General features: G+C 34.0%; 1 protein-coding gene across 1 annotated transcript in view; it reads left to right on the top strand.

Moving 5' to 3' along the window:
• PPFIA2 (PTPRF interacting protein alpha 2) overlaps positions 1-25,677 on the top strand; it is a 487,632-nt gene that overhangs the window by 1,583 nt on the left and 460,372 nt on the right. The window contains exon 2 of the mRNA XM_042992819.1: positions 2,662-2,912. Coding sequence (XP_042848753.1) covers positions 2,664-2,912 — 249 coding nt within the window. The 5' untranslated portion in view covers positions 2,662-2,663. The remainder of the gene's footprint in view (positions 1-2,661; positions 2,913-25,677) is intronic.

The raw sequence follows: 25,677 nt of genomic DNA, 5'->3' as shown, positions 1-25,677 counted from the left end.
AGAGTACCCACTGGAATTAAAACTTTAGGCCTAGAATTAGAATGAATCATAAAGGGAAAATATTCTGTCTGAAAAGGTTAATGTTGTTCACTTTATACAATAACTAAATAAATACTAGAATTTTTAATTACCCTTTAGAATTTTACAGTGTTATCTCAGTCAGGTATTCTATTGAAGCCTTACAATGGGCTTGTTTTAAAAGAAAATCATGGATTCTACCCCTCCCTTACAGAAGAGAATACTGAGGTTTTGAGAGGTGATGTGACTTGCTCTCCTTCCAACGCCTTAGTTGTGAAATCAAGTTGAGTGAATTAATAGGCTAAGACCCTAAGTCCCTAAGCTACTTCTCATTGTAGCATCTCTGGACTGACTAAATCAGACACCAGCTTTTATACTGATATAAGAGCCTAAAGTTCGTGAATGTGTAATGTCCCATGGTGACACCAAGCCTTTGTTAGCACTAGGGTAGTATATCCAGGAGGGCATTGTAGCTGAGGTAATCACCGCAGTTATGCTTTTCCTTGGAATTTCAAGTTTTTATGAGTAATTCAGAGTTAAGATGCACGAAGGGCTTTTTCCCAAGAAGGATATGATGTAAAATACGGATTTAAGAATGTTTAAGTAACCCTAAAATGTAAACCTTGCAAGTGTTCTGGCACAAATTGTCACAGTGCTATAATTTCCTCTCCCAGTGTTTTGTTTTAACCTTAAATGTCAAAAAGAAACACATTGGCTCCTGCTAATGATTTCTCAGAATGACACAGCTGTTCAGTGTGTGGATTTTCATGCATGGCATGTGAACTAATTGTTTTTAATATTCAAATGCGTTGGAACATTTTTTTCCCCAATTCCTTCTCAATTAATGAAAAGAAGATGTATAGCAGTTAGAAACGAGTCTTCTTTCCATTTTTGTGATAGTGTTTCAATAAAATTCAAATTGAGAAAAATACAAAAAATATTATATTTTTATCTGTTAAGTGGTTAGCAATAGTAACAATGTGTGTGCGCACTCGCGTGTGCATTTAAATACATCTTATGTATCTATTCTTTTACTTATTTTAGGGTGAATAAGAAATTGAACAAGTCAATTCTTTTGCCTTCAGGTAGCCCAGTGTTTGGAGTGATGAGCAACAATTCAAACTATTATCTTGAATTATCCTACAATTCATCCCCCCCCCCCTTACATTTTTATGTAGAATATCAGCCACAAGATACTTTCCTTTTATCTTTTAAAAAGTTTCTCCTAGTTTTCAGTGTGCCCTGACCAAATCATTCAGATAATTGAATTTATCTCCTCAATAACCCAATTTATATGAAGAATTGCATAAAAGTAATTAACTATTGACCTGTTAAGTCTTGACATTTTATTTGACTATATCACCAGAAATATTTTCCCCAAGGACAGGAATATATAGGCAGAAAAATGAATTGAACTTGCATTATAAAACCAAAGAATGCTCTAGGATCAACAGCAAAACCAGTATTTCTCCACATCAGCCTTCTGCAAAACCAAGCCCTCTAATTAATAGCTCCTGGCCTCAGTACAACAACTGAAATTGAGATGGGTTTGATTCTTTTTCAAACATAAGATAGAAGGTAAAAGGGAAAATGAGATAATTTCTGATTTTTAAAATGCTATACAGTATATCAGTATATCTAAAAGTCTGTTGGCTATTTTAAATCAAATTAATAAATGATTTAAAAATATTCTAAGCAGTTCATTTATTTCATGACTGGAACCTTGTGATTAACAGCTGAGATGTGAAGTTACTACATTAGCTAATGTAGTTTATGGTGTCTGTTTTGTGGAATATTTGAAAGAGTGTTAGCTTGTATTGTTTGGATGGAAAGCAGACAATGCAGTTCTCAGGAGACAAAGGAATACTAACAGTAATTAGGGGAATAATGACCTAAACAAACTTATGCACCTCAGTCTGTTTCATAAAGCCTCTATCAAATTTAGTCAATATCACTTTATCTACTTTATGTAGACCACCTTAACAATTTAGGTAGAGAGCACATAAAAGTAATAAAATGGGAGTTGTAAAGTCAAGAAACTATAAACTAGTTGGTATGCAAAAAAATCTGTTGGTAAAATTAAAAAGTCAAAACTGATTATTATATAAAATGAATACTCAATTATTCATAGGTTTCCTAAATGAACGAGTGAACATTAATTCATTCAATTATTTAAGTCATTCAAAAATCATTTACTTCCTACCCATTAAGAGCCAGACACTCTGCTTGCTTTTAACAATATAACAAATAAGGGTAAAATGGAGGTGTTAGCTATAAGAGATTTGTAAACTTACAGGTGGATATCACTTATTAGTAAGTTGAATAACATATTACTATAAATTGAATTGGAGGAATAAATCATGAAAAAAACCCCAAATCTTCGAGAAGTAGGTGAAACCAAGTTGTATCTTGGGTAGAAGCTTTATAGATTATCAATAAAAGAGAAAGGATGTAGATTGGCAGAAGTCAATGAATCATATTTCATTGAGGTCAAAATATTTAGTTGGAGTTGGAACAGTGTGTAGGAGAAGAAAGAGACAATCAGACTAATGAGTTGCAGAGTTTGGTGAGTTGAGGGTCAAGTGGCATTATCGCAAGTAGTTTCTTAGTACTAAGACTTCCCTCCCCTTTACTTCCTTTAAGCAATGATGTGTGAAGTGATGCCCACGATTAATGAGGACACCCCAATGAGCCAAAGGGGGTCCCAAAGCAGTGGCTCAGACTCAGACTCCCATTTTGAGCAGCTGATGGTGAATATGCTAGATGAAAGGGACCGTCTTCTAGACACCCTTCGGGAGACCCAAGAAAGCCTCTCACTTGCCCAGCAAAGACTGCAGGATGTCATCTATGACAGAGATTCGCTCCAGAGACAGCTCAATTCAGCCCTGCCACAGGTATGATTCCTGGTAATATTTGTCTTTCCTATTGCAATCACAAATGTGACAAGACTTTGCTTTATTTCTATTCTTAGAATTATCTTTTTGCTTAAAATGTATGATATGTATGTTTTGGTGAGAAAAGCATAAGAATAGATTACTACTGGTTCACATAAAATCTTATCTTAAATTTGTAGTACTTTGGTGATGGTGGGTGTGAAGGCTGAGTTCCTATCAGGTCTTTCTTTTGAAAATTTTATCTGAATGTTTTGGTGGGTGTAGAAAAATCACCTTGATCAGCTTTCAATCACCCAAATATGGGAATAGTTAGTTTTCTCTTTCTTGCTCTTTAAACAGTATTATGACATTTGGAAATATGTGTTTTCCATTTTCAGCTGTGTGGTCTGTCTTTGGAAATAATCATAGTTTGGAAGTCTACTGTCTTTCTTTAAAAATGCCTAGCACCTGCTCAAAAATTCTTGGAATTTTCAATGTATTATACCCTCTTCTTCAAAAACATTTCAACCAGTTTCTTGAAAATATATTTTGGAAGTTAGAGAAAAGGCAAAAGTTCAGCCTTACTCTAACAAACTTAAAATTGTTAGATTAGCTATTTTTCAATATGTTTGTCAAGCATCTTATTTTATAGAAAAAGATACCATTTTAAGAATTTCAAGCTTATTTACATACAAAGTTAATACTGACACTCAATTTTCTTATTTAAGAATAGAATAATTGTGTTTGTTTTAGGTATGAGAAAAATTATAGAATATGAATGAGATTTTTAATAATCAACCCCAATACACTATATTTTTCTCTTAAATACAAATTTGATTGGCCCTCCACTTTAACGACAGTATAGAAATGTTGACGAGTTGACCTCTCTCCATGAAGTTATGTCTTGTAGCAAATATCTTTTCATAAATATTGAAAATTATATAATCAAAGTTGATAAAATTCTAAACCCAGATGTACTATTAACTTGAAGTGTGTTGTTGAGATATTAAAGACTCTCAGAATGGAAAGGATCACCTAGAATCCTTTTCACATCCCCACTAGGTAACCCCATAACCCTATATGAAGAACTCTTGTTGTAGTCCTTTTTGTTTTCAGTTTGTCTTGTGTTAAGATGCAATACTGTTTTCTGTAACCCTCACCCATTGCTACACCGGTTTATTTAATTACACAGAATGAGTTGATTCATCTCAAAAGACAGCTATCATATCTTTACCTAGAGTTATATTTTTCAGCTGTATTGAATATTTTGATTATAATAACATCTAAAATTTTAAGTTTTTTTTTTAATTGTTTAATGTTTATTTATTTTTGAGAGAGACGGAGACAGAGTGTGAGCAGGGGAGGGGCAGAGAGAGAGGGAGACACAGAATCTGAAACAGGCTCCAGGCTCTGAGCTGTCAGTATAGAGCTCGACGTGGGGCTCAACCTCATGAACCATGAGATTATGACCTGAGTCAAAGTTGGACGCCCAACCCACTGAGCCACCCAGGCACCCCTAAAATTTTAAGTTTTGGATTTGAATTATATTGGTCTGCAATCTCTTATCTCAACACTCTGGGGCTAGTGTGTTTCAGAGTTCAGAATTTTCTTGACTTTTTTGTAAGTATATGATGTATATTATGGAAAACTAGATGCATTCTGGGAAGCACCCTATAATTCTACGTTTTCATATCTGAAAATAATTACATGAATATTCCTATTGCATGGAAAAAATAAAGACCATAAATCTCTCACATTAGTACAGCTTTAGTTTTGTACCTATCAAATTTGCAACACACTTACAAATAAAATATCAGTTTTCAGAGTATATGGGTTTTGGAATTATAGGTTAGGGATTATGAACCTGTATATTCAGATGGACATAGTCCCCAAGTCTTTTGTGAATACTTTGACACTTTTCTTGTTTTTGATTTACATCTTACTATTCTACGTATTTGAATAATGCCTGCAATTCACAGGTCCTTAAAGACAGTGATGGTCCTATAATATTTTTAAAGTAAATTTTAAATAATCTAATCTGTAACTTAAGCGCTCTGGGTATCCTGCAGGCAACAGAGGAATATTCTTCTTTAACTGGTATCTTTGAATATTTTTGACTTTTTTGTAAGCAATGTGCCTGCACTGTTCAGTGGCATTGCATTGGATATTTAGCTGGAAGGAGAAAATGACTACTATAAATGTGTGTTTTGAGGCAGAATAAAGCATGTAAAATTGAAAACTACTACAATAACATAAAAATGAAAATTATTTTAACAAACATGGGATAGAATTCAAAGCAGAGTCAATCAAACTTTATGACACACTATGTTTTATATAATACTTTTAGGTGTTGGTGATTTGATGCTTTGCTTTAGTCACTTTCTCTCAGAACATTCCTTTATGAACAAACTTAGCGATGATTTTAACAATCCTAACCATATAAAGTATTTTGTAGCCATAGTGTTTAGTTTTTCATCACTTGATTGGGCGTAACTGTGTTTAAAGAGTACTTATAATTGCACATCACCAGGCCTGATGTTTCTAACCTTCACACTCAATTTTCTACCTTTCTTATGCACAGATGAATTTAAATGTTCCATAGAACCTCAGATTCAACATGCCCCAAACTCAGTCATCCTCTGCCTCCCATTCCCCACCCAAATCTGGGTGCTCTATCTCCTCACCCAGACACCTGACAGTCCTAAATTCAATCATCATTTAGCCATATTGTTTTTAATCTTCTAAATAATTCTCAAATCTCTCTATATGTTTTTTGTTTGTTTTTGTTTTTGCACCTGGTCCCAAACTTCTTTGTTTTTACATCTCCTAACATTTCCACTTTAGCAAATGCGTCATGCCATGTGTTTGAATAATATTGCTCAGCTTGCAGGATCTCCATAAGCTTCAGGCTTTTCCGGTCTCTCCTTTGTACATATTCATCTCTATGCCCATAATGTTTTTTCTCAATGTCTTTGCTTCACGTCTAAACTTAGCCAAGACTATCTCTTCCAGGAAGGCTTCTCTGAACCCTCAAGTACATTTCCTCTGTGTTCCTTAGCCTTATAATTTCCCATATTATCATTAAATTATCTGTGTATATGCCTGTTTCCCAACCTGGACTATATGCTTCTTCAGAACAGGAGCATATCTTAATCCTCTAACCCTGTGAACCAGTGGAGTACCAGGTCTGGAGTGAGGGCTTTTAAAGTAAAATCAGAACTAAATGCATATTCATTTGGATGGAGAAGTAGCAATAAACTTGATACAGGAAGATCTAGTTTGTATTGTGGCTCTTCTGTGCATCATCAACTTGAGTCAGGACTTCAGGTTTCCAGGCTATAAAAATCAGTTCATACTAATACTTCACAGGGTAGTCTGTGATGATTAAAGAAAATAATATAAGTAAAAACTAATTAATTTGCAATGTATAAATATAAAAAGGCTTGCATTTGTTTTGTCTCCAATGCCAAAAGATAAATTAATTTCTGTATATGTATGGAGCGTTAGAATAATTTACTAGGAATATTAATCAAATAGTTTTAAAATTTTTGAGTACAGGACAGATATTTGTCAATTACTAATATGCTTATTAAGAATATTTACAGGAAAGGTAAGAGGAGGTAAGAGGAGTGAACTTTCCATTATAAAAAGTCCATTTTATATATATATATAATTTATATGAAAATATATTTATATTTAGTTTATATTTACATATTTTTATTTACAGTATTAAAAAATTACTATAATATATTATTTATATTCTATTTTTATATTTATTTATATTATTTATATATAGATATATACATATATATTATACATAAAATATATTAGTTCTTCATTTAGCATATATTGAGGATCTTCTGTGTATTATTAACTAGTTACATATATTTGAAAAGGGGATAAAGGAGAAAAGGCACATTATTTGGCTCCCAGAGAACTTAGGAAATAAATTTGCTTAGAAACAATATATAAACGAACCCAACTTAATATAGTACCAGAAGATTGTACAAGTATTGAAAAAATTTTGAGCTATAATCTAGGCATATGATTAAATATAGAAACTTTCATGTGTAAAGTGATATTAAGGAGGTCTTTTTAAGAAAATGTTGGAAATAATTCAAATATATTCTGTGTGGAGTTGTAGAGTTGTGCATAGGGCCCTCTCAAAGACTTTTGGGGGGTTAAAGTTCAGCCTATGCTCTTCTTTCTAGTCTAGGCCTGAGGTTCCTAATTGGCACAAAGGAGACAGATTAACTAGCAGCATGCCTGAGTTTTGTTTTTATTTGTTGAAAGACTATATAGGAATCAAATAAGGAGAATAACTGAAAGATTTGTTTGTCAAAGGGTTGTAGTGTAGGAATGAAATTTTATATACTGGCAGTGGACGAATATGACCTGTTAACAATAGGAGTTTGTACACAGTATGATCAGTAGAATTTTGAGTGAACTGGTGACATGATGAGGTAATGATGAAGGAATATTACTCTGCCATTTTGATTTAGGATGGATTACATAATGTACTCATTAGCTATCTATCGCTGTGTAGAAAGACAAATACCATATGATTTCACTCATATGTGGAGTATAAGAAACACAACAAATGAGGAAAGGGGAAAAAAGAGACAGGCAAACCAAGAAACAGACTCTTAACTATAGAGAACAAACTAATAGTTACTGGAAGGAAGGTAGGTGGGGGGATGGGTAAAATAGGTGATGGGGATTAATGTGTGAGCTTGTTGTGATGAACATCAGGTGTTGTATGGAAGTGGTGAATCACTACATTATACACCTAAAACTAATAACTGTATGTTAACTAACTGGAATGTTAATAAGAACACTTAAACAATAAATAAAATTATGCTATGTAACAAACAACACAAAATCTCAGTGTAAAACCTCATGTAAAATGTTGGATTTATGGAATTCAGCTGATCTTGACTTAGATTGGTTGATCTTGCCTGGGCTCATTTACGCCCAGTTTATGGTTAGCCCAATTTATGGTTAGCTGAAGGTTGGCTCAGTTAGCTGTATGTTAAGTGGCTATTGTTTGAATTAGGATGGCCTTGGCTGGACCAACTGGGGCCATTCATCTCTATGTATGTGTGTAATCCTGCAATAGGCTAGCCCTGGCAAGTTCTCATGGTCGTGGAAGAGGAGTAAGAGCAAAGCAGAGACAAGCAAGTGGTTTTTAAGCTTCTGGTTGAGTCTTATTTTGGTAAAAGTTATGGCCAAGCCCAGAGACAGAGTGGAAGGCAATACATAATTACATGGCAAAATTACAGGAGGGGATGAAGCATAAGGACCACCACGGTAACTGGTCTATCACAAATATAAGCTAAAAGGGTCATTTGGGCCATTATTATGTTAGGGAGAGCTTATTGTGATAATGTAATAATTCTGGTGGGTTGTGGGAATTTGAAATAGGATTGTGCAACTTGAATCTAAGAAAGACAATAGAAATGTAAAGAATGTTGGGGAGAAAGGATGGAAAAAGACTGGTAATGAACTGAATGGCAAAGACTTGGAAGTTGAGTCAGAAGATCTGAATTTGAATTGGAGTTCTTCCACTTATTAGCTGAGGGACCATTGGTAAGTAACTTGACTTCTCTGAAACTCTATTTCCTTAATTCAAAGGAGGGATGATATCCTCTCTTGGGAGTGGTTAAAAGGAGGCATGTATATATTCTTCAGAAACCTTGAACATTTAAAAATGTCAGGAGTCATTTTTCATTAATTGGTTTGTGCTAGTAGTTTACTCTGAGAGGAATTAAGTTAAAGGAAGCTACTTAAGGAGAGCAGGAATATGTTTATATTTTGACATTTTAAAATGCAAAATATTTAAGTGACACTTATGGAGAGTCACTTTTATTCTGGAGACAGACTACCTCCTAGGTATCTTTGTGGCTTGCAACGTACTAGCTCAGTGACTCTGGTTAAAGTAGTTAATTCAAATAATGATAGACCTACCTCATAGGATTATTATGAGGAATAAATGACCTGGAACATGTCAAATGATCAGTTCAATGCCTCACAGATAGTACATGCTCAATAAATGTTAAATGCCGCTATTGATGCTGTTATTATTATTATAGATATTATCATAATTATCCTTAGCCAACCTTAACTGCATAATTTTGCTGGGTAATAATGAACACCAGCACGAATTGAAAGCACTAAAATGCCGTACTCTCTGCAATCTTTATCAAATTTTGGAAGTCCTTTATCTTTTTTTTAAAAAAAATTCTTAACTACACTCTTCTAAATGGCTTCCCCCAATTTTCCACTTCCTCAATGACCAGTTTCACATGTCCCGTGATTGAGTCAAACAATATCCCTTCTTATTCTACTGAGAAGATAATATCTGGATTGAACTCTTTCCTTTTCAATGAAACCTAATGTTAGTGCACTAAGCATTTTATCCCTTGCTCTGTCAAAGATGCTACATCTTTTGCTGCCTCTTATTATAGTTATTCTATTTTCTTAATGTGCTTTTCTTTCTTCCAGTTAGTTATTTTTCCCCTGGCCAAATGAAATGGTGTTCACAAGCAGCCTTTGTTTCTCATGATTTAGATCTCTTTATTTATATGTCTTTCTTAACCTTTATTTTCAGATGTCTATCGTCACCATTTTCTTAAAAATACACTTCTGCATGCCATCACTGGATACAGATTTTGCAAATCTAGTGATCCTCTTTCATTGCCATGCTCCTTGGCATCTCTGTGCCAAGCAATACTATTAATTAGTTCATCTTATAATTCCCATGTCCTGAATTCTTTATAACCATTCCTTTCCTAGATTACTAGTTTTGATGTCCTCTAATACTGATTCTCTTCCCACAAATCCCTGTACATTTATTTATTCCATACTCATCTTCATTTTCTTGTGTTGTCCAATCTTAAGCATTGCCCTTTTTGTTTAAGGCTAGTACCTGCCTCTAGATCTTTGATGTCCCCTTCTCATGTCCTTTTGATTATTTTTTTGTCTCTACTATCTTCAATCTTTCTTGCTCTATCAGTTGGCTTTTTTGTAACATATCCAAATCAATTTCTTAAAAGTAAAAGTACAACAATACCCACAAAAGAGTTGCTTAACACTGTGTCTCCGCTTAGCTACCAGTCTATCTTTTCTTTTCCTATAACTTTATTTCCCAACTTGCCTGTTCTCACTGTCTCAATTTCTTCATTTTCTATTCACCTTTGAGCAACTGAAGTCTGGCTTTCCCTCAGATTCCCTGCTCAAAATGATGTAATCAGCAGCCAAGTGATGGATGCAGTAGGTCTGTTTTATTAAAATTCACTGCAAAATTTGACACTGTGATGACTCCCTTCTCAAAGAGTGAAACAAAACAAACTAAAAAGCCAAACACCTTACACTGTTAACTTGTATGACACCACACTATCTTGGTTTTTAAACATTTTTGACTTTTTCCTCCCCATTTCCTTTTCTGTGAATCCACTCCTTAAATGTTAAATAATAAAGATATGATGGGGGAACCTAGGTGGCTTGGTCAGTTAAGTGTCCAACTCTTGGTTTTGGCTCAGGTCATGATCTCACAGTTTATGAGTTCAAGCCCCGCATAGGGCTCTGGGCTGACAGTGCGAAGCCTGCTTGAGATTCTCTCTCTCCCTCTCTCTCTTTACCCTCCCTGCTTATGCTGTCTGTCCCTCTCTCTCTCATCCAAAATAAATAAATAAATCTAAAAAAAAAGATATAATGAATAATAACACTGGCTAATATTTCTAAACACTCCCACTAGGCTAGGCAATGTTTTATTTAAGTATTCAGATATTAAAATGGGGGTCTTTCTGTCTTTCTCTTTGAAGGAGGCTAAATAAGTGAGGTGTAACTATTGCAGAAAGTACTAGGACATAATCCAACTAATAAGTCCAACGTTAGTTCAAACTCCATTTTAAGTCTCAACAAAGGTTGAGGTGGTAAAGCTAGAAGAGAGACTGGATTGTTTTGGAAAGCTGTTGGTTTGTTGTACACAATCTACCATTCCATGTAGGAGGGATGGGGTGATTACCATTCAGTTGAACCAAGTGAGAGGAACTTCAGGGCAGACACTTATGAGAACTTGATGTATTTCCTCCAGAAGCCGAAGGATATAGTCTGAAGTCTAAAAGCCACAGCTGTGGCTGGAGATGCCCCTGCCTCTATAATAGATTAGAAAGTCACATGGTAGGAAAGCTTCAAGTCCTCCAATGTCAGAATAAAGGTTGGTAAGATTTTGAAGCCCAGGTCCCAGGTGGTGAATAACGAGAGAGAAATTGGAGGATTGATTTCAAAGGACAAACAGAGCTAGTCAAATAAAACTGGGGAAGACAGATTCTTTGAGAAAGCCATGAACCTGCCCCAGAAGAAGGGTCATTAATTGTGTATTTGCCATTCAGAAAGCCCTGAACACACATGACAATTGCGTCAGCCACATTCCACTGTGATCTTTCATTCCAATTTCACTTTCCTAGGGTCTGACTCTGGAACGGTCAGGAATTGTTGCTGTGAATGTAGGCTATCAGCATGAAGGAGACTGCCTTGTCCCACCCTCCATTATAGACTTTAAAGCTTGAAACAAGCCTGAGCTAAGTGAAAGGGTGAGCTTTAGGCAGGACAGAAGCTTGGGGCTTTGTATATTATATAGTCCTATATGGAATGAAACTATGAAATTGTTAGACTACTTAATTCCCAAACAAAAGGACAGATAGTTTATTTTCTAAGCATGAGCAGAAAAGCTAAGACACCCACCTGAAATTTTATTTGGGGTTCATTTCTTCACCTGAGGAAATCAGGAGACACAGAAATGTTGATTTCTGAATCCAGCTCCTTCATTAAACTGGTTAGATGTATCATCTCAGTTAATCCTCAAAACATTCCAATGAGGTCGTTATTATTATTATTCCCATTTTACAGATGATACAACCGAGGCACAGAGAGGTTAAGTAACTTGTTCAACACCACACAGTTGGTAAGTGGTACTCACCAGGATTTTATTCATGGCTTACTTTTGTTTTACTCTGAGCCATCTCCTTCATCTCATTATGCTCATTAGATACAAAGAAACCTTTCTTGAAACCTTCTTTATGAGACATGGGCCATTGAAAGTATTTCTCATGACTACTGCTAAGTTTTTAATAAGGCAAACATTATGATTTAAATATGAAAAGATTATTAGAGTTCATATAATTATACACACAATTATTTAAGAATCTCAGTTCTTTGTATTTATAAATTTACCTTTTAGTGTATTAAGCATACTTCATAGCCCATCATCTACTTTTTATAAGCAAGAGTGTATGGGTTGCATGGAAAAGTATTTAACAAGAAATTATAGTACGTGGGTTTCATTTTCAACTTTGTGAAACCCCGTGACACAGAAAAACCAGTGAACTTCTGAGGCTTCTTGTTTACTTACATGTACATGGGTAATTCTGGTTCCCTCTAATATGTTGAATACTTTTGTTAATTTCAAATGATTATAAGGGTATAGACTTCAGCTTTATTGATTTAATAATCACAATTTAATAAACAATTGCTATTTATTTTTATTTAATTTTTATTTGGGGGGGCACACAAGCTAGGGAGATGGGTAAAGGGAGAGAGAGAGAAAAAAAATTTTAAGCAGGCTCTGCACCCAGTGCAGAGCCTGACATGGGGCTCGATCCCATGACTCTGGGATCATGACCTGAGCCAATATCAAGAGTCGAACGTCGAACTGACTGAGCCACCCAGGCGCCCCAAACAATTGTTTTTTATACAACAAATATTTTAGGGCCTACCATGTGTGAGGTTCTATGCTTACAGTATAGTGTTGCTGATAACTATGCTTTATTTTAAAACTTGACTAACCATGAGTCCTAGGAATGTATTGTAACAAGAAGGTAATGCCTACAATCCACTGGATATCATGTTCATTAGTAAATTCTTTGAAATGAGAGTTATTTCTAGTTGCTCCATTGCCTTTTATCCTCTAATGTAATGAACCGTCCATGTTCCTTGAAAGGGCAGTCCCTCTTTTGTGTTCTAGAAATCACCCCCTCTTGCTATTTCAGGACAAAACGTTTCCCCTCTTTTTCCTACATCATTAAAAAAAAAATTCTATTACCAACTCACCTAACCAAGTTACCACCCCATTTCTTTCCCTTTACAGCAAAAGTTTAAAAAAATTGTCTACAATCATTATTTCTCATTTCTCTCCTCCTGTTTTCTCCATTTTCTCTTGAATCTACTCTAGCTGGGCATTTACCGCAAAAACTTCTAACCTGCTTTGTGAACAATACCTGTAATCTCCATAGTGCTAAACGCATTGGTCAATTCTCAGTCTCATTCCTGTTTATCAGCTGTATTTCATACTTTGGGTCTCTTCTTTTTTGAAACACTTGCTTCATTTGGCTCTAGTGCAGTGCATTTGCCTGCTTTTCCTCCTATCTCTTTGGTCACTCCTCAGTCTTTTTTGTTAGTCATTCTTAATCTTCCTGACCTATTAATGCTTGATTATTCCAGGATTCAGTTCCTGTACTTTTTCTCTTTCCATCTTGGGCTAATACCAGTGATGATTTCTCCTATCTCCTAGCTTTATGTATTATCTAACTATTGATGACTTCAGAGTTGACCTCCCAAACCCAGACATTCCCATGACCTTCAGACTCCTATTGTCAAATGTAGAAATTAAACATGTCTCAAACTGAGTTCATGATCTTCACTTACTCTTCTGCATCTAAATTAATAGCAACGTCAGTCTTCTTTTGGCTTAGGCCAAAACCTCAGTGTTTTATTTCTTTCACATTCTGTATTCCATCCAGCAGTGAAGTGTCTCTATTCTATCTTTAAAATATATGTAGACTTGAACCACAATAATCACTTGTACAACTCCATCCTGGTCAGAGTCACCATCTCTTACCTGGATTAGACAGTATTTTCCTTTCTCCTTGCTCATGTCTGTACCTCATTAATCTATTGCCAACATAACAACAAGAAAGATCCTGATTCTGATAAAAGGTAAGTCAAGTTTTGTTTCATATCTGCTCAAGTGTCTGAAATGCCTCCCCTTCTCACTGTAAATGCCCAGGTCTTTAAATTGGAGTAAAGTTCTAACAGCCCCTCCCCTTTTTCTGTCTGATAGCATCTCCTGTAGTTTTCTAGCTCATCCACTCTACTCCCACTATCCTGGTGTCCTTGCTGTTCAACATGTCAGGCATTCAACTGTGTTAGGGTCTTCGCACTGGTGTTCCTTAGGCCTGGAAAGTTGTCCCCCAGACAGCTATGTGACTGGCTCTTTCAACTCTTTAGGGCTTTACCCAGATACCACTTTCTCAGTGAGGCCCTACCTGAGCAATGTATTTTAAATTAAAATAGCTCCCTCCTTAATATTTCCAATCCCTCTTCTCTGCTTTTTCTTCCTAGCACTTATCACCATCCAACACAGTGTATACTTTATTTATTTATTTATTTTTGCCTTATTTTCTATGTCTTTCTTCCTCCACTAGATTCTGTTCCATGAAACCTGGGAACTCTTTTCTAATGATTTACAGCTGTATTTTCTGCCCACAACAGTATCTGGCACTTAGTTATTGTTCAAAAATACTAAATAATGAAATGAAAACAAAAGTCATTCTTTTGCTTATTGAACACATTCTCTGTGGTATCTAGTTTGTGCTTATTTGGCAAGTCTCATACAGTCATAAAGAATTACATATACTGACAGAACAGGAAAACAAATACAATTTATACAGTATTATGGCTAAAGTGTTTATAACACTAAAGTCATAGTATATATGAGGCTGGTGTTGATATTATACCTCAAAGGTCCTTCTAGAATGAAGTGGGTTTTATATCAAAAGATTGTGGCATTTTTAAAATATTTTATAAATCAGAGCAAGGAGATCAGAATGTAAATGGCTTGCTTTGAAGGTATGAACAAAAGATATTAGTCCAAGGCTTTTTTACTTCAAATTCCACTTTTTTCACATTTTCATGTTCTTTTATAGGGAATTTATTTCTTAAATTAAACCAGCTTTCATGAAAGAAATGATGTGGAGAGCTGTGCAATGTCATAATACTACTACCATGATTTGAAATCTATATACAAGTTTTATTTCATGGAAACAGAAAAATAAAAGAATATTTTGGTTAATTTTTATTTTTTAACAGTTTATCTTTTAATTACTGATTTTCTATTTCTTTCTTTCTTTCTTTCTTTCTCTCTCTCTCATTCTCTCAGAAGGAATTATATCAACAGAAAAACAGCTGTTAGTATTCTCAAGATGAATTTCTAACTTGAGTTTTCCAATCAATTTTATAGCATAATTAGGTGTGCTTAATACTAGCATGCATATGATTCATTTGTTTTTATTAATCCTTGAAGAAAAATTCTAGGTTCAGTAACAGAGACCTTGAAATTTACAGTTTACTTTTTCTTGGTCTTTTTTCTTCAGGACCTTATAGCTTAAGGCTAGATAGCAACCATCACAATGTTCTAGTTTGGGAAAAGAGAGAGTTTAGAACTGTAGTTTAGAATGCTTTACAAACATGACTTTCACACTCTAGTTAATTATATCACACATTTTTGCATCCATTTCTGCAATTTAATTGGTTTAGCTCTCTATTAGCTTATATGTCACAGATCTTAAGTGGGCACCTAAAATTTGTTGTCTGATTACTTAACAATCATAAAGATTACGTGAATAATTCTTAGTGAAGATTAGTAGATCGAAGGGAAATAGTGCTTGAATTTAAATTTTTCTTTGCATTGCAATTGAGTTTGTGACTCTAACTTTTTTTTTTAATACAGTTCTACTAATTTCCCCCAAGTGCAACAGAATTTATTGAGTGAGATTTTGAATGATTGGTACTTTCTTCCTTGGGCCTTGAATTAGGACAAATTTTCCCCAAAATGGAACTTTTAAATCCTTTTTTGCTTCCCAAGAAGTGAGATCCTTGATAGCAGAACTTAGAATAGGTGCTGTAGGAACAAGGTAAATATTCCACTTGAGTCTCCCTCCCAGGAGATCTAGAGGTGTCAGATTGCCTGCAAAGGCAGGTGTGAAGATTGACACTAGTTCCTAAGGTATTTGGCCTAAAATGAAGATTTCTGCTTTGCAACACTACTTTGCCTGCAAGCCCATGTTCATTTTGATGTTAATTAAAGGAAATTGTTCAACCATGGATGTGAGCAAGTAGAATTTGTCACTATTTGTCTTATGCTCAACTAATTTTCCTGTTTTATTATTACTTATGATTCTCTTTTTATGCCCACTTTTAGGATAATCTGCTTCAATTAAAGTATATAATATTTTGGCTCAATTTATTATATATTTATGCTAGGGCTTAGAACATGCATTTATGTTTTGGTGACTTACAAAAGATCATTAATTGATGAGCTTTAAAAAATAGTGGTCATTAATTTAAAAGTTTTTCATGATAAAATCTTACCTAATGATCTATTTCTAAGATAAAGGAGAAAAATCAGTTCCAAATGACAGCGAGATTATTTTATCTTTGTTAATTTTGTATATGGAAAACATTATTTAGCGATATTTATACAAATGTCATTTGGAAAATTCTGTTAGTTAATTGCCTGGTCTATTCTGTCATCAAAATAGAGTCCTATGAACTATATTCAATATGTACAAAATAATCCATGGCAGTTGATATTGCTTGAATTAGAAGAAATTTATCAATTAATATCTTTTTAGTAGAAAAGATTTGATGTCTGAAATCAGAGTTTTTAGTAATTATGTTAGGTAAATTTAATTTTTCTTCTAAAACTTTAACTTCAATTTACAGCTCTAAGTCTAAAATTCTATGTTGGTATGATCACAAATTTTATTTCTTACTATGATGTAGATTCTCTATTTCTCCCCTCAATTCTATTAATTTTTACATGTTTTGAGACTCTTATTAGTTGCATTCTACTTTATCATTATTCTATTTTCATGGTCAATTGAAAATCATCATGAAATGATCACCTTTATTCCTAAACAGGCATTTTCTCATAGATTCTGCTTTGTCTGATTTTAATTGTACGATAGAAGATTTCTTTTTTGCTAATCTGTACTGTACACATTTATCTATCCTTTTACTATCACTGTGTCTGTGTTTCTATGTGCATTATTCACAGATAGCAAATTTTATTTTTATGAGTTTGACAGTCTTTCTTTTTTGGTCTTTTTATATTGACTGTAATTACTTGAATGTTTGTGCGAAATATACTGTCTTACTAAGGGCTTTCTCTTTTCCTTTTCTGTTTTGTGTTCCTTTTATTAACCTTTCATGCTTAACTTTTGAATTGATTGAATATATATTTTTGTTGTACAATTTCCCCCTCTATTGTTCTGGCAGTTTCATATTCTTTTGCTGTTCTTTTAACAGTTAACACATAAATTGTGATGTGCATTCTCACTATACCAAAATGTAATGTTTAATGTGTACTATTCCTGCCATCTATTCCCATGTGTGTGATGTGAAAGATATTATTTTGTAGATTTATACAGGCAATATTCCTTTAAATTTATTCACACATTTACCATGTGTGTTACTAATTCCTCTTTCTGGATATTGAATCTTCCATTTGAGATCATTTTTCTTCTTTCTGAAGAACAACCTTCAATATTTCCGTAAGCGTAGTCTACAGATGAATAATTTCTCAGCTTAAGACTTTCTGAAAATGTCTTTATTTCACCTTTATTCCTGAAGGATGTTTTCACTGGATATAGAATTTTAAATTAGTTGTTATTACCTTTGGCATTCTTTTTTGTTTTGTTTTGTTTTAAGTTTATTTATTTATTTTGAGAGAGAGAGAGGAGGAGGGGCAAAGAGAGAGAATTCCAAGCAGCCTCTGAACTGCCAGTGCAGAGCTCGATGATGCGGGGCCCAAACTCATGAACTGTGAATCATGACCTGAGCTGAAATCAAGAATCAGCCGCTTAACTGGCTGAGCCACCCAGGTGCCCCTTTCCTTTGGCATTCTTTACATGCCATTTTATTCTGACCATCATTCTTGCTATTGAGCAGACAGTTGTGAATTTAATTATTGCCTCTTTGAGGGTAAATTTCTTTTGTTGTTTTCTGTTTTGAGGGAAAGCATGAACAGGGGAGAGGGGCAGGGGGGGAGAGAGAGAGAATCTTAAGCAGGATCCACCTTCAGCACAGAGCCTGCTGGGGGCTTGATCCCAAGACCTTGGGATCATGATCTGAGCTGAAATCAAGAGTCAGATGCTCAACTGAATGAGTCACCAAGGAGCCCTGTTTTTTGTTTTTATTTTTGGCTTCCTTAAATAATTCTTTTTTTTAAGAAGTTTTAGTATTATGTGCTTAATATGTATTTTTTAAATTCTTTTTTGCTTTGTGTTCAGAGGGATTATTGACATTGTAACTCAATGCCCTTTATTAGGTAGGAACATTTTTACTCATTTTAAAAATTCAGTTACATTCGATCTTTCCTCTCATTCTAGAATTCTACTTGTTTATTAATCTCATTTTATTCTCTCTTTTATACTCTTTTCTGTATTTTCTATTCCTTTATCTCTCTGTGATTTGTAGGATTTTTTTTTGTACCCACCCTTTGGTTCACTAATTTTCTCTACTGTATCTTATTTGATGTTAACTTATTTATCTGGTTCTTTATTGTGTTTGTTGTCCCTTCTGATTTTACAATTTCATTTGTTTGTATGTAAATTTTTAGCTTTCTGTGAAGTTTTACAATCTCATCTTTTATCACTTTGAACACTGTAAGTATAGTTATTTTAAGTCTTTTAGATAACTTCAATGTTTGGGACTCCTGTGGTCTGTTTCTGTTGTTTACTATTTGTATTATCATTTATTCTTATTGTCTTGTAATCTCATGTGTATGGTTATTTTTGACTGTGTGGCAGACATTTCATTTATAAAGTTGTGGAAGTCATTTTAGTTCTAGAATTATGTTATCTTCCTACAGGGAGAACATGTATTTATTCTGGCCAGGTGCCTAGGAAAATAGCAATTCTCATTCACCTTTATTCAAATAATTCCTGGGGTGACCCATCATCCAGGGATATTCGCTCTAGGGACCCATCATCCAGGGATATTTCAGAGTCTCAACTTCAAATGAGGAGGATTTCCCAGGGCCCCTTCATCTTATCAGAACTTGACTCCAACGCCTGTCCCTCTAGTCCTATGAAACAGTCACAGCAGATCTAAATGTCTGAGACCTAACTTTTCCCCTGATCCCAAATACTCAATTTTTTACTATCTTTCTATATTAGGTCATACATGAATACAAAATAAAATATAGATATAAATAAATATGTATAGATAGATATATCTCCAGTGTTTTTAGTTTTCCTTATCTAGAGAAGTAGTCCAAATTGCACAGTCTGACATTACCAGAAACAGAAGTCCAAGAGCTTTAATGAGTACAATAAATGTAATTAATTGAAAAGAGAGCTGAAAGCAATTTTCTTAAAATAAACATGCTAATTTCTGTGAAAAAATTAAGCAATTATCTTTCTTAATTCATTTTCTAGTATACTCCTAGTCTTGTTATATATTCCTGGTAGGCTTCTGGATGTCAGTAACTGTTTCAACAGTGTTGAAAAATAATCTTTCCTCCAGCATTTCCTCCTTCAAATACATCCTCCTCACAGCTGCAAAAGTCTCTATTTAAAATGCAAATCTGACTTTGCCACTCTTTTCTTAAAATGCTTCCATGTCCACAAAAATCAAAGCAAAACAACAAAAACATTATTAGAACTAATACACTATTTCAGCAAGGTCACAGAAGAAAAAATGATTACACAAAAATTGATTGAGGTGACTGATGATTAAATCAATATTTATGATGATATGTGATAGAAGTATAACAATGATAGAAGTATGTAGCTAATGAACAAAAGCAAGGAGACCAGAGCAATGCAATGGGGGAAGAGAAGAAGCATTTGTTGGTCATGTATTATACATGTATAATCATGTATTACATTAGTTGCCACCTTCGAATATCTTATTTTATCCTCAGAAGAGTCCTGAGATCAATCTCTTTAATTCTACATAGACATAGTAAAATGAAATCTCAGGAAAGTATGTTTCCTACTGTCAGATTACTGGTAAATGTCAAAAGCAGGATTTAAATTCAAGTTTCTCTAATTTTATTTTATTTCATTTTATTTTATATTTTATTTTACTTTTTTATGGTATGTAAGGGCACTTAACTTGAGATATACCCTGGTAATTTTTTTTTAACTGCACAGTCAGTATTGTTAACTATAGGCACAAAGTTGTATAGCAAATCTCTGGAACTTATCCATCTTGCATAACTGAAACTTTGTAGTATTGCACCTTTAAAATGAAACTTCTCTTATAGCACTTAAGATTATAGAGTCAAAGATAGTCAAAGATAGTTTTTTTTTTTTAAAAACATTATCTATATTTCCTTATTTAGCAAAATCAGGAAAATAATTGTATGATTTTTGCCCAAACTATAAAATTGCTTTAAGCTGTGTTTTTGATTAATTACATTTGTTGTACACTATTCTTGCTCTTTTCCCATACTGAACTTGCCCATCTGTGTTAACATAAAACTTGTATGCATTTTTTTTTTTTACTTAAGATGTTGTCCATAATTGCATTTGGGGTTGCAGGTAAGTATTCAGCACCTATTTAAATGCAATGTTTAATATATTTGAATGTATCATTTATATGTTCACCATTTATCCATTTATTCCTATAAATAGGAAGATACTTCATTTTGATTTCATCCATTGGCCTAATGGAATGTAACTTTAGTCAACCTTCTCAGAAAGGTATTTGAGTGTTGGCATGTTTCTGAACACTGAACATATAGGGCAGTGTCTATTGATTTAATATAAGGTCATACTTCATGTTACATCCACCTATTTCCTTATGTCATGCCATTGCACAGGTTTTGCAATTGGCTTTCATGTTTTCATTGTGTTTTCTTGTTTAAAAGTTTTTACAACTGATCTTCATGCATCCCTGCACCACTAGCTCTTCAAGTGGTAACTACAACCAGAAACAGAAATGACAGCCTCTGTCTGAGAGTTTTTGTACCAGATACAGTTCTAAGGGCTTTACATGTCTATGTAAATATGTTATATATGTTAAATAACGAATTTAATTTGAACCACCACAATATGGACTAGAGGTACTGTAATTATACCCCTTTTACAGCTACGGAAATTAACATGGAGCATGTTCCCAGGCTACAAAGGTAGTAGTATATAGTAGACTTTCAGTTCTCATCATGATGGTCTAATTTCTGAACTGGACTGATACACAACTCTTAAAACCATTTCAAACTTACATATTTTTAAACTAACTGATATGTCTTAAAAGGAAAGGTTGAGAAGTTTTTCACATAAGATACTAGCAAAATAAAGCCCTTTTGTGAAACTTGAGACCCTGAACTCTACAAGACTCTAGGCCTTGATGCACAAAGAAAAGCATTGCCTGTGAAATTTTAAGTTTAGATTTCAAGTTACGTCAATGTCTTGAACCTCTCTGTGCCTCCCAGTTCTTCATTTTTGAAAAATTAGTGAGGTTCATATCCGTAGCCAATAAAAAGTCAGCAAAAAAAGGACTGAAAGTATTTCACATTGTTATGTGGAACAATGGAAAGGGACACTGGAAAGTTACAGTTCGAGTTTCACTCCTTCCAGACAGACCAGAGATAGCCTTCTTTTAACTGCTGGGATCAGATAGGAAAAGAAAAAAGGGAGAGGAAAGAGAAGAAAGCATTTTTGAGCAGCCAGCACCAGGCCAACAGAGCAGCATCCAAAGACAGACTTCTGACGGCAAAGAGTGTATTTCACCTGAGCTTTGTAGCAGTGGTGACAGTAACGTTAGCGTTTGGAAGTGGTGGTAATCAGAGTAGCAGTATCAGGATGGCAGGAGACCCAGAGAAGTAATGGCTTAAGCCAAGACTGTTGACTTTTTTTTGTTATCATTAAAGAGTACCTTTGAGCACTGAACAATTTCACTGTGCTTTAAAAAAATAAATGGCATGTATTTCTTCTCTTGATAGTTAGAAACTTTTCAGAAGCCAAGCCTGTATCTAATTCAACTTTGTTATTTCTAACACTGTGCATCATGTAAATATTGTAAATTTCCTGCAAATTTTTGGTAAAGTAGGATGGGCAAAAGTCAGTTTCAATGAGTTTAAGAGAAAATGAATAGAGTAGAATTAGAGATTTCAAGTATAAGGAGATGTTTCAAGGAATTTTGCTATAAATAGGAAGATATAAACAGGTGATAGGGGAAGTGGAATCAAAAGAAATAATTTGTTTCTTTTCCTTCCAGACAGAGTAACAGGATGTTTTTATGCTGATGGATGCTGATGAGAATAATCTCCATAAATTTGTGATGTATAAAGGTGGGGTGGGGGATGACTTCCTGGATTAGGTCTTTAAGGAGGTGGAAAGGGAAGATAATGAGAATGGTTTCAGTAAGAGAATACCTATTTTTTTGTATGCTAGTAACTGAGATACGTCAGTAGAGGTATTGGTAAGTGGACAGATGTGATTAGGAAGTCTGTGAATGTTCTCTGCTGGTTGCTTCTGTTTTCTCAGTGCAGTAGGGAGCAGGGCATAAGTTCAGAATGATTATGGGAAAGAAGTTGGACGTTTGAGGATAGAAGATATGAAATAGTTTCCTAAGAGTGTGAAAGAAAAAATGAATTACAATATAGAGTATAATTGCAGAAAAGTATTAACAACCCTCTTAAGATTTGTTATAGCATCCGTTATTTACCCATTGTCTTTTTGCTTTGTGTATCTATGCTTTCTTCTTTTTTCTTTCTTTTTAAAAGAATTTTTTTAACGTTTTATTTTATTATTGAGAGACAGAGAGAGAGCATGAGCATGGAAGGGGCAGAGAGAGGAGACACAGAATCCGAAGCAGGCTCCAGGCTCTGAGCTGTTAGCACAGAGCCTGATGCGGGGCTCGAACTCAAACCACGAGATCATGACCTGGGCTGAAGTCGGATGCTTAACTGACTGAGCCACCGAGCGCCCCTCTTTTCTTTCTTGATTAAAAGATTCAAAAGGTTATCTGTTTCTTTTCAATTAACTATTGTTTGGATTGTCAGCTGTATAATTTTTTCCTTATTCATTTATTTATTTATGATTTTAAAATGATTTATTTTTGTAAGTTTATATTCTTTTTTCTATGAGTTGCATGTTTAATTCACATATTTTCAGTATTTATTCTTCATTAATATGAGTATTAAGGCTTTTTTCCCCCTGAGAACTGTTTGGTTTCTCTCCATTAGGTTCAGATATATATGGTATTTAAGATATTCTGTAGTTTTTAAAATATTAAATAATTGATGAAAATTTTTGATTTTTAGGTGATGGGATATTTTTAGCTTGTTTTCTAATTATTATTTCTATCTGTAGTGCATTGTGATCAGAAAATGTGGTCTCTACTAGTGCCAGATTTCAAATTATTGATTTTTTTGTGTTCCAATATGGCAAAATTTATGAACTAAGGGAATTTGGGAATCAAACTTTATTATTTTTCAAAGTGTAGAATTCAATGTGGATATCATGTAGACCTAGCTTGTTTGTTATTAAGTTCTTATAAATTGTTATTTAATTTTTGTTCACTTGATCTCACATGAACTGAGAAAAATCTGAATTAATTATATAGGCAATTTAATAACATTTTGTCATTCCTTATAATTACAGAGCTTTCAAGTTATCAGCCAGGCATAACATAATGTCATTCTGAACTTATAATAAGTAGAATAATTAATGATCACTATTAACAATGTCAAATACAGCCTTTTAAAAGAGGATATCCTATAAATCTTTTAACATTTTTAAGATTATTCAAATTTAAGATAAACAGTTGAAACCAAGACAAAAGATGACTGGAAATACTCTCATATGAAATAGTGGTATTTTCCACTTTATTTTTCTCGTATTTGCAGATAGCTCCATTATTTAAAATAAGCAAAGCAATAATAGTTTGAAATTGCCTTAAATGTGCTTCAATCTCAGGCATTTTAGTTGACAATTTAGATAAAATTAACAGCAAATATCATTTATAATTTATCTCATTTTCAGTCTTGAAGGAGAAATGTCTCTTAATTTTACCCTCTAATTTGTTCTTTCAGATATAAAGCACCTTAAGTGGGGGGAATTATCCCATTGTAATATGCAGAATTTTCTCAATGAGCTTGCTTTTATAGACAGAAACTCTAGGGTGTCTTTATATTTCATAATTTGCATTATAATAGATGTTTTTGCAAGAACTTAATGCACTCAACTGGAAGCTTTTCAGTGTGTAGAGGGAATTGTATTCTACTAAGCAATGACATGATTTTTTTCATGAAGAAAAGTAATTCTTTTCTTGGATACTTGGAGAATGTACTAGAATTGTATATCAAGGACAGAATAGGTGACGATAATTGATAGTTAAAATTGTATTTCATTGATCCCCCCCCCCCCCAAGTACATCAATAGGGACAGTTTTCTGCAGAGTGTTTCCCCTTCGTCATTATTTTTATGAGGCTTAAAAAATTAGTTTTCTACTTATTAATTTTTTTAGCTCTATGTATTTAAAACTAAATGTAGGTATGTCACATATCATCTCCTTTAATTGTCACTATAACCTATGAGGCAGCTTGTACAGTCTTCCAGTTGCATTTTCTATAGACTGACCAAACACGTCCTCCTTATGTTTTGTATTCAACTGCAAGCAGAAAGGGTGCAGTCAGCTAGTTGGTATTTTGAGATGTTAATTACAGCTTTCAAAGGGGATGCATGGAGTTAGTGGAGTACGAGGCAGCAAAGGAAAGGCACAGTGTATTCATAACCTTTATGTTCTTGAACGTGTTTGCCTACATGCTTTAACCTGTACACATGTGCAACTGAACTTTTAATTGAGGCGAGGCACAGATGATAGAAGGTTATATCCTCTGGCCAGGTTCCATTGTTTGCAGTTATATATTGTCAATTGATGTGTAATTCATGTATGTCAGAAACCTGACAAGTTGAAGAGGTAATTAATTTCCCTTATGCTTGTTGCACTGCACCTGTGAACTCTCAGAAGAGAAATTTGAAAATAAATCATATCTTGGCAAAGCAGCAAGACCAGATTAGATAAGCATCAAGTGGACAGATTTTTCAGAACAGGAATCTTGCTTAGGTGGGTTGGAATGAGAGAATATGGAAAATCAATATTAAGGCCTCAATTCTGGATAATACAAAAAAAACCACCAACTTCCTGTGTAGAAACTGGAGCTTGCCTGAAATGGTGTCCTGATTTGCATTTGGGAAGGCAAAGAGGAGAAAATATAGTAACTATTCCTCGAGGAATTTTTCTGTGGGAAGCTGAAGTTTAATATAGGAAGTGGGATAGATGCCCTTTCTCTCATGGGGTTCTGTGATGTTAGATAATACTTTGTTGATAAATGAGGAATTATTTTTTATAAAGTATTGAAGGAAATTACAGAAGCTTTGTTACCTTTTATCATATAAATACATTAAAAATGTTAATACAGATTTAGCCAATTTAGATTTGGGAATAAGATATGTGTTCCATACACTTTAAGAGAATCCCCATAAGTAATGACTTGATGGACAATAAATCTTAGAGAAACATCTATCTCAAAGGCAGATTGATATAGATGAAATCAAGTTCTTATTCTTGTATAATGTATTATAACATTATTGCAAAGTCTAACACCATTTGATTTTTGGTTAAGATTAAATTGGGTTGGAAAGTGGGAGTTAAGGGAGAAGGTGAGAAGTGTGTTACATCACAAAACTCATCTGGTTTATACCTATTCTGT

Source organism: Panthera tigris, chromosome B4 (assembly GCF_018350195.1).
Source record: "Panthera tigris isolate Pti1 chromosome B4, P.tigris_Pti1_mat1.1, whole genome shotgun sequence".
In the NCBI taxonomy this organism is placed as follows: domain Eukaryota; kingdom Metazoa; phylum Chordata; class Mammalia; order Carnivora; family Felidae; genus Panthera; species Panthera tigris.
This window is presented reverse-complemented; position numbering and strand designations above follow the sequence as displayed.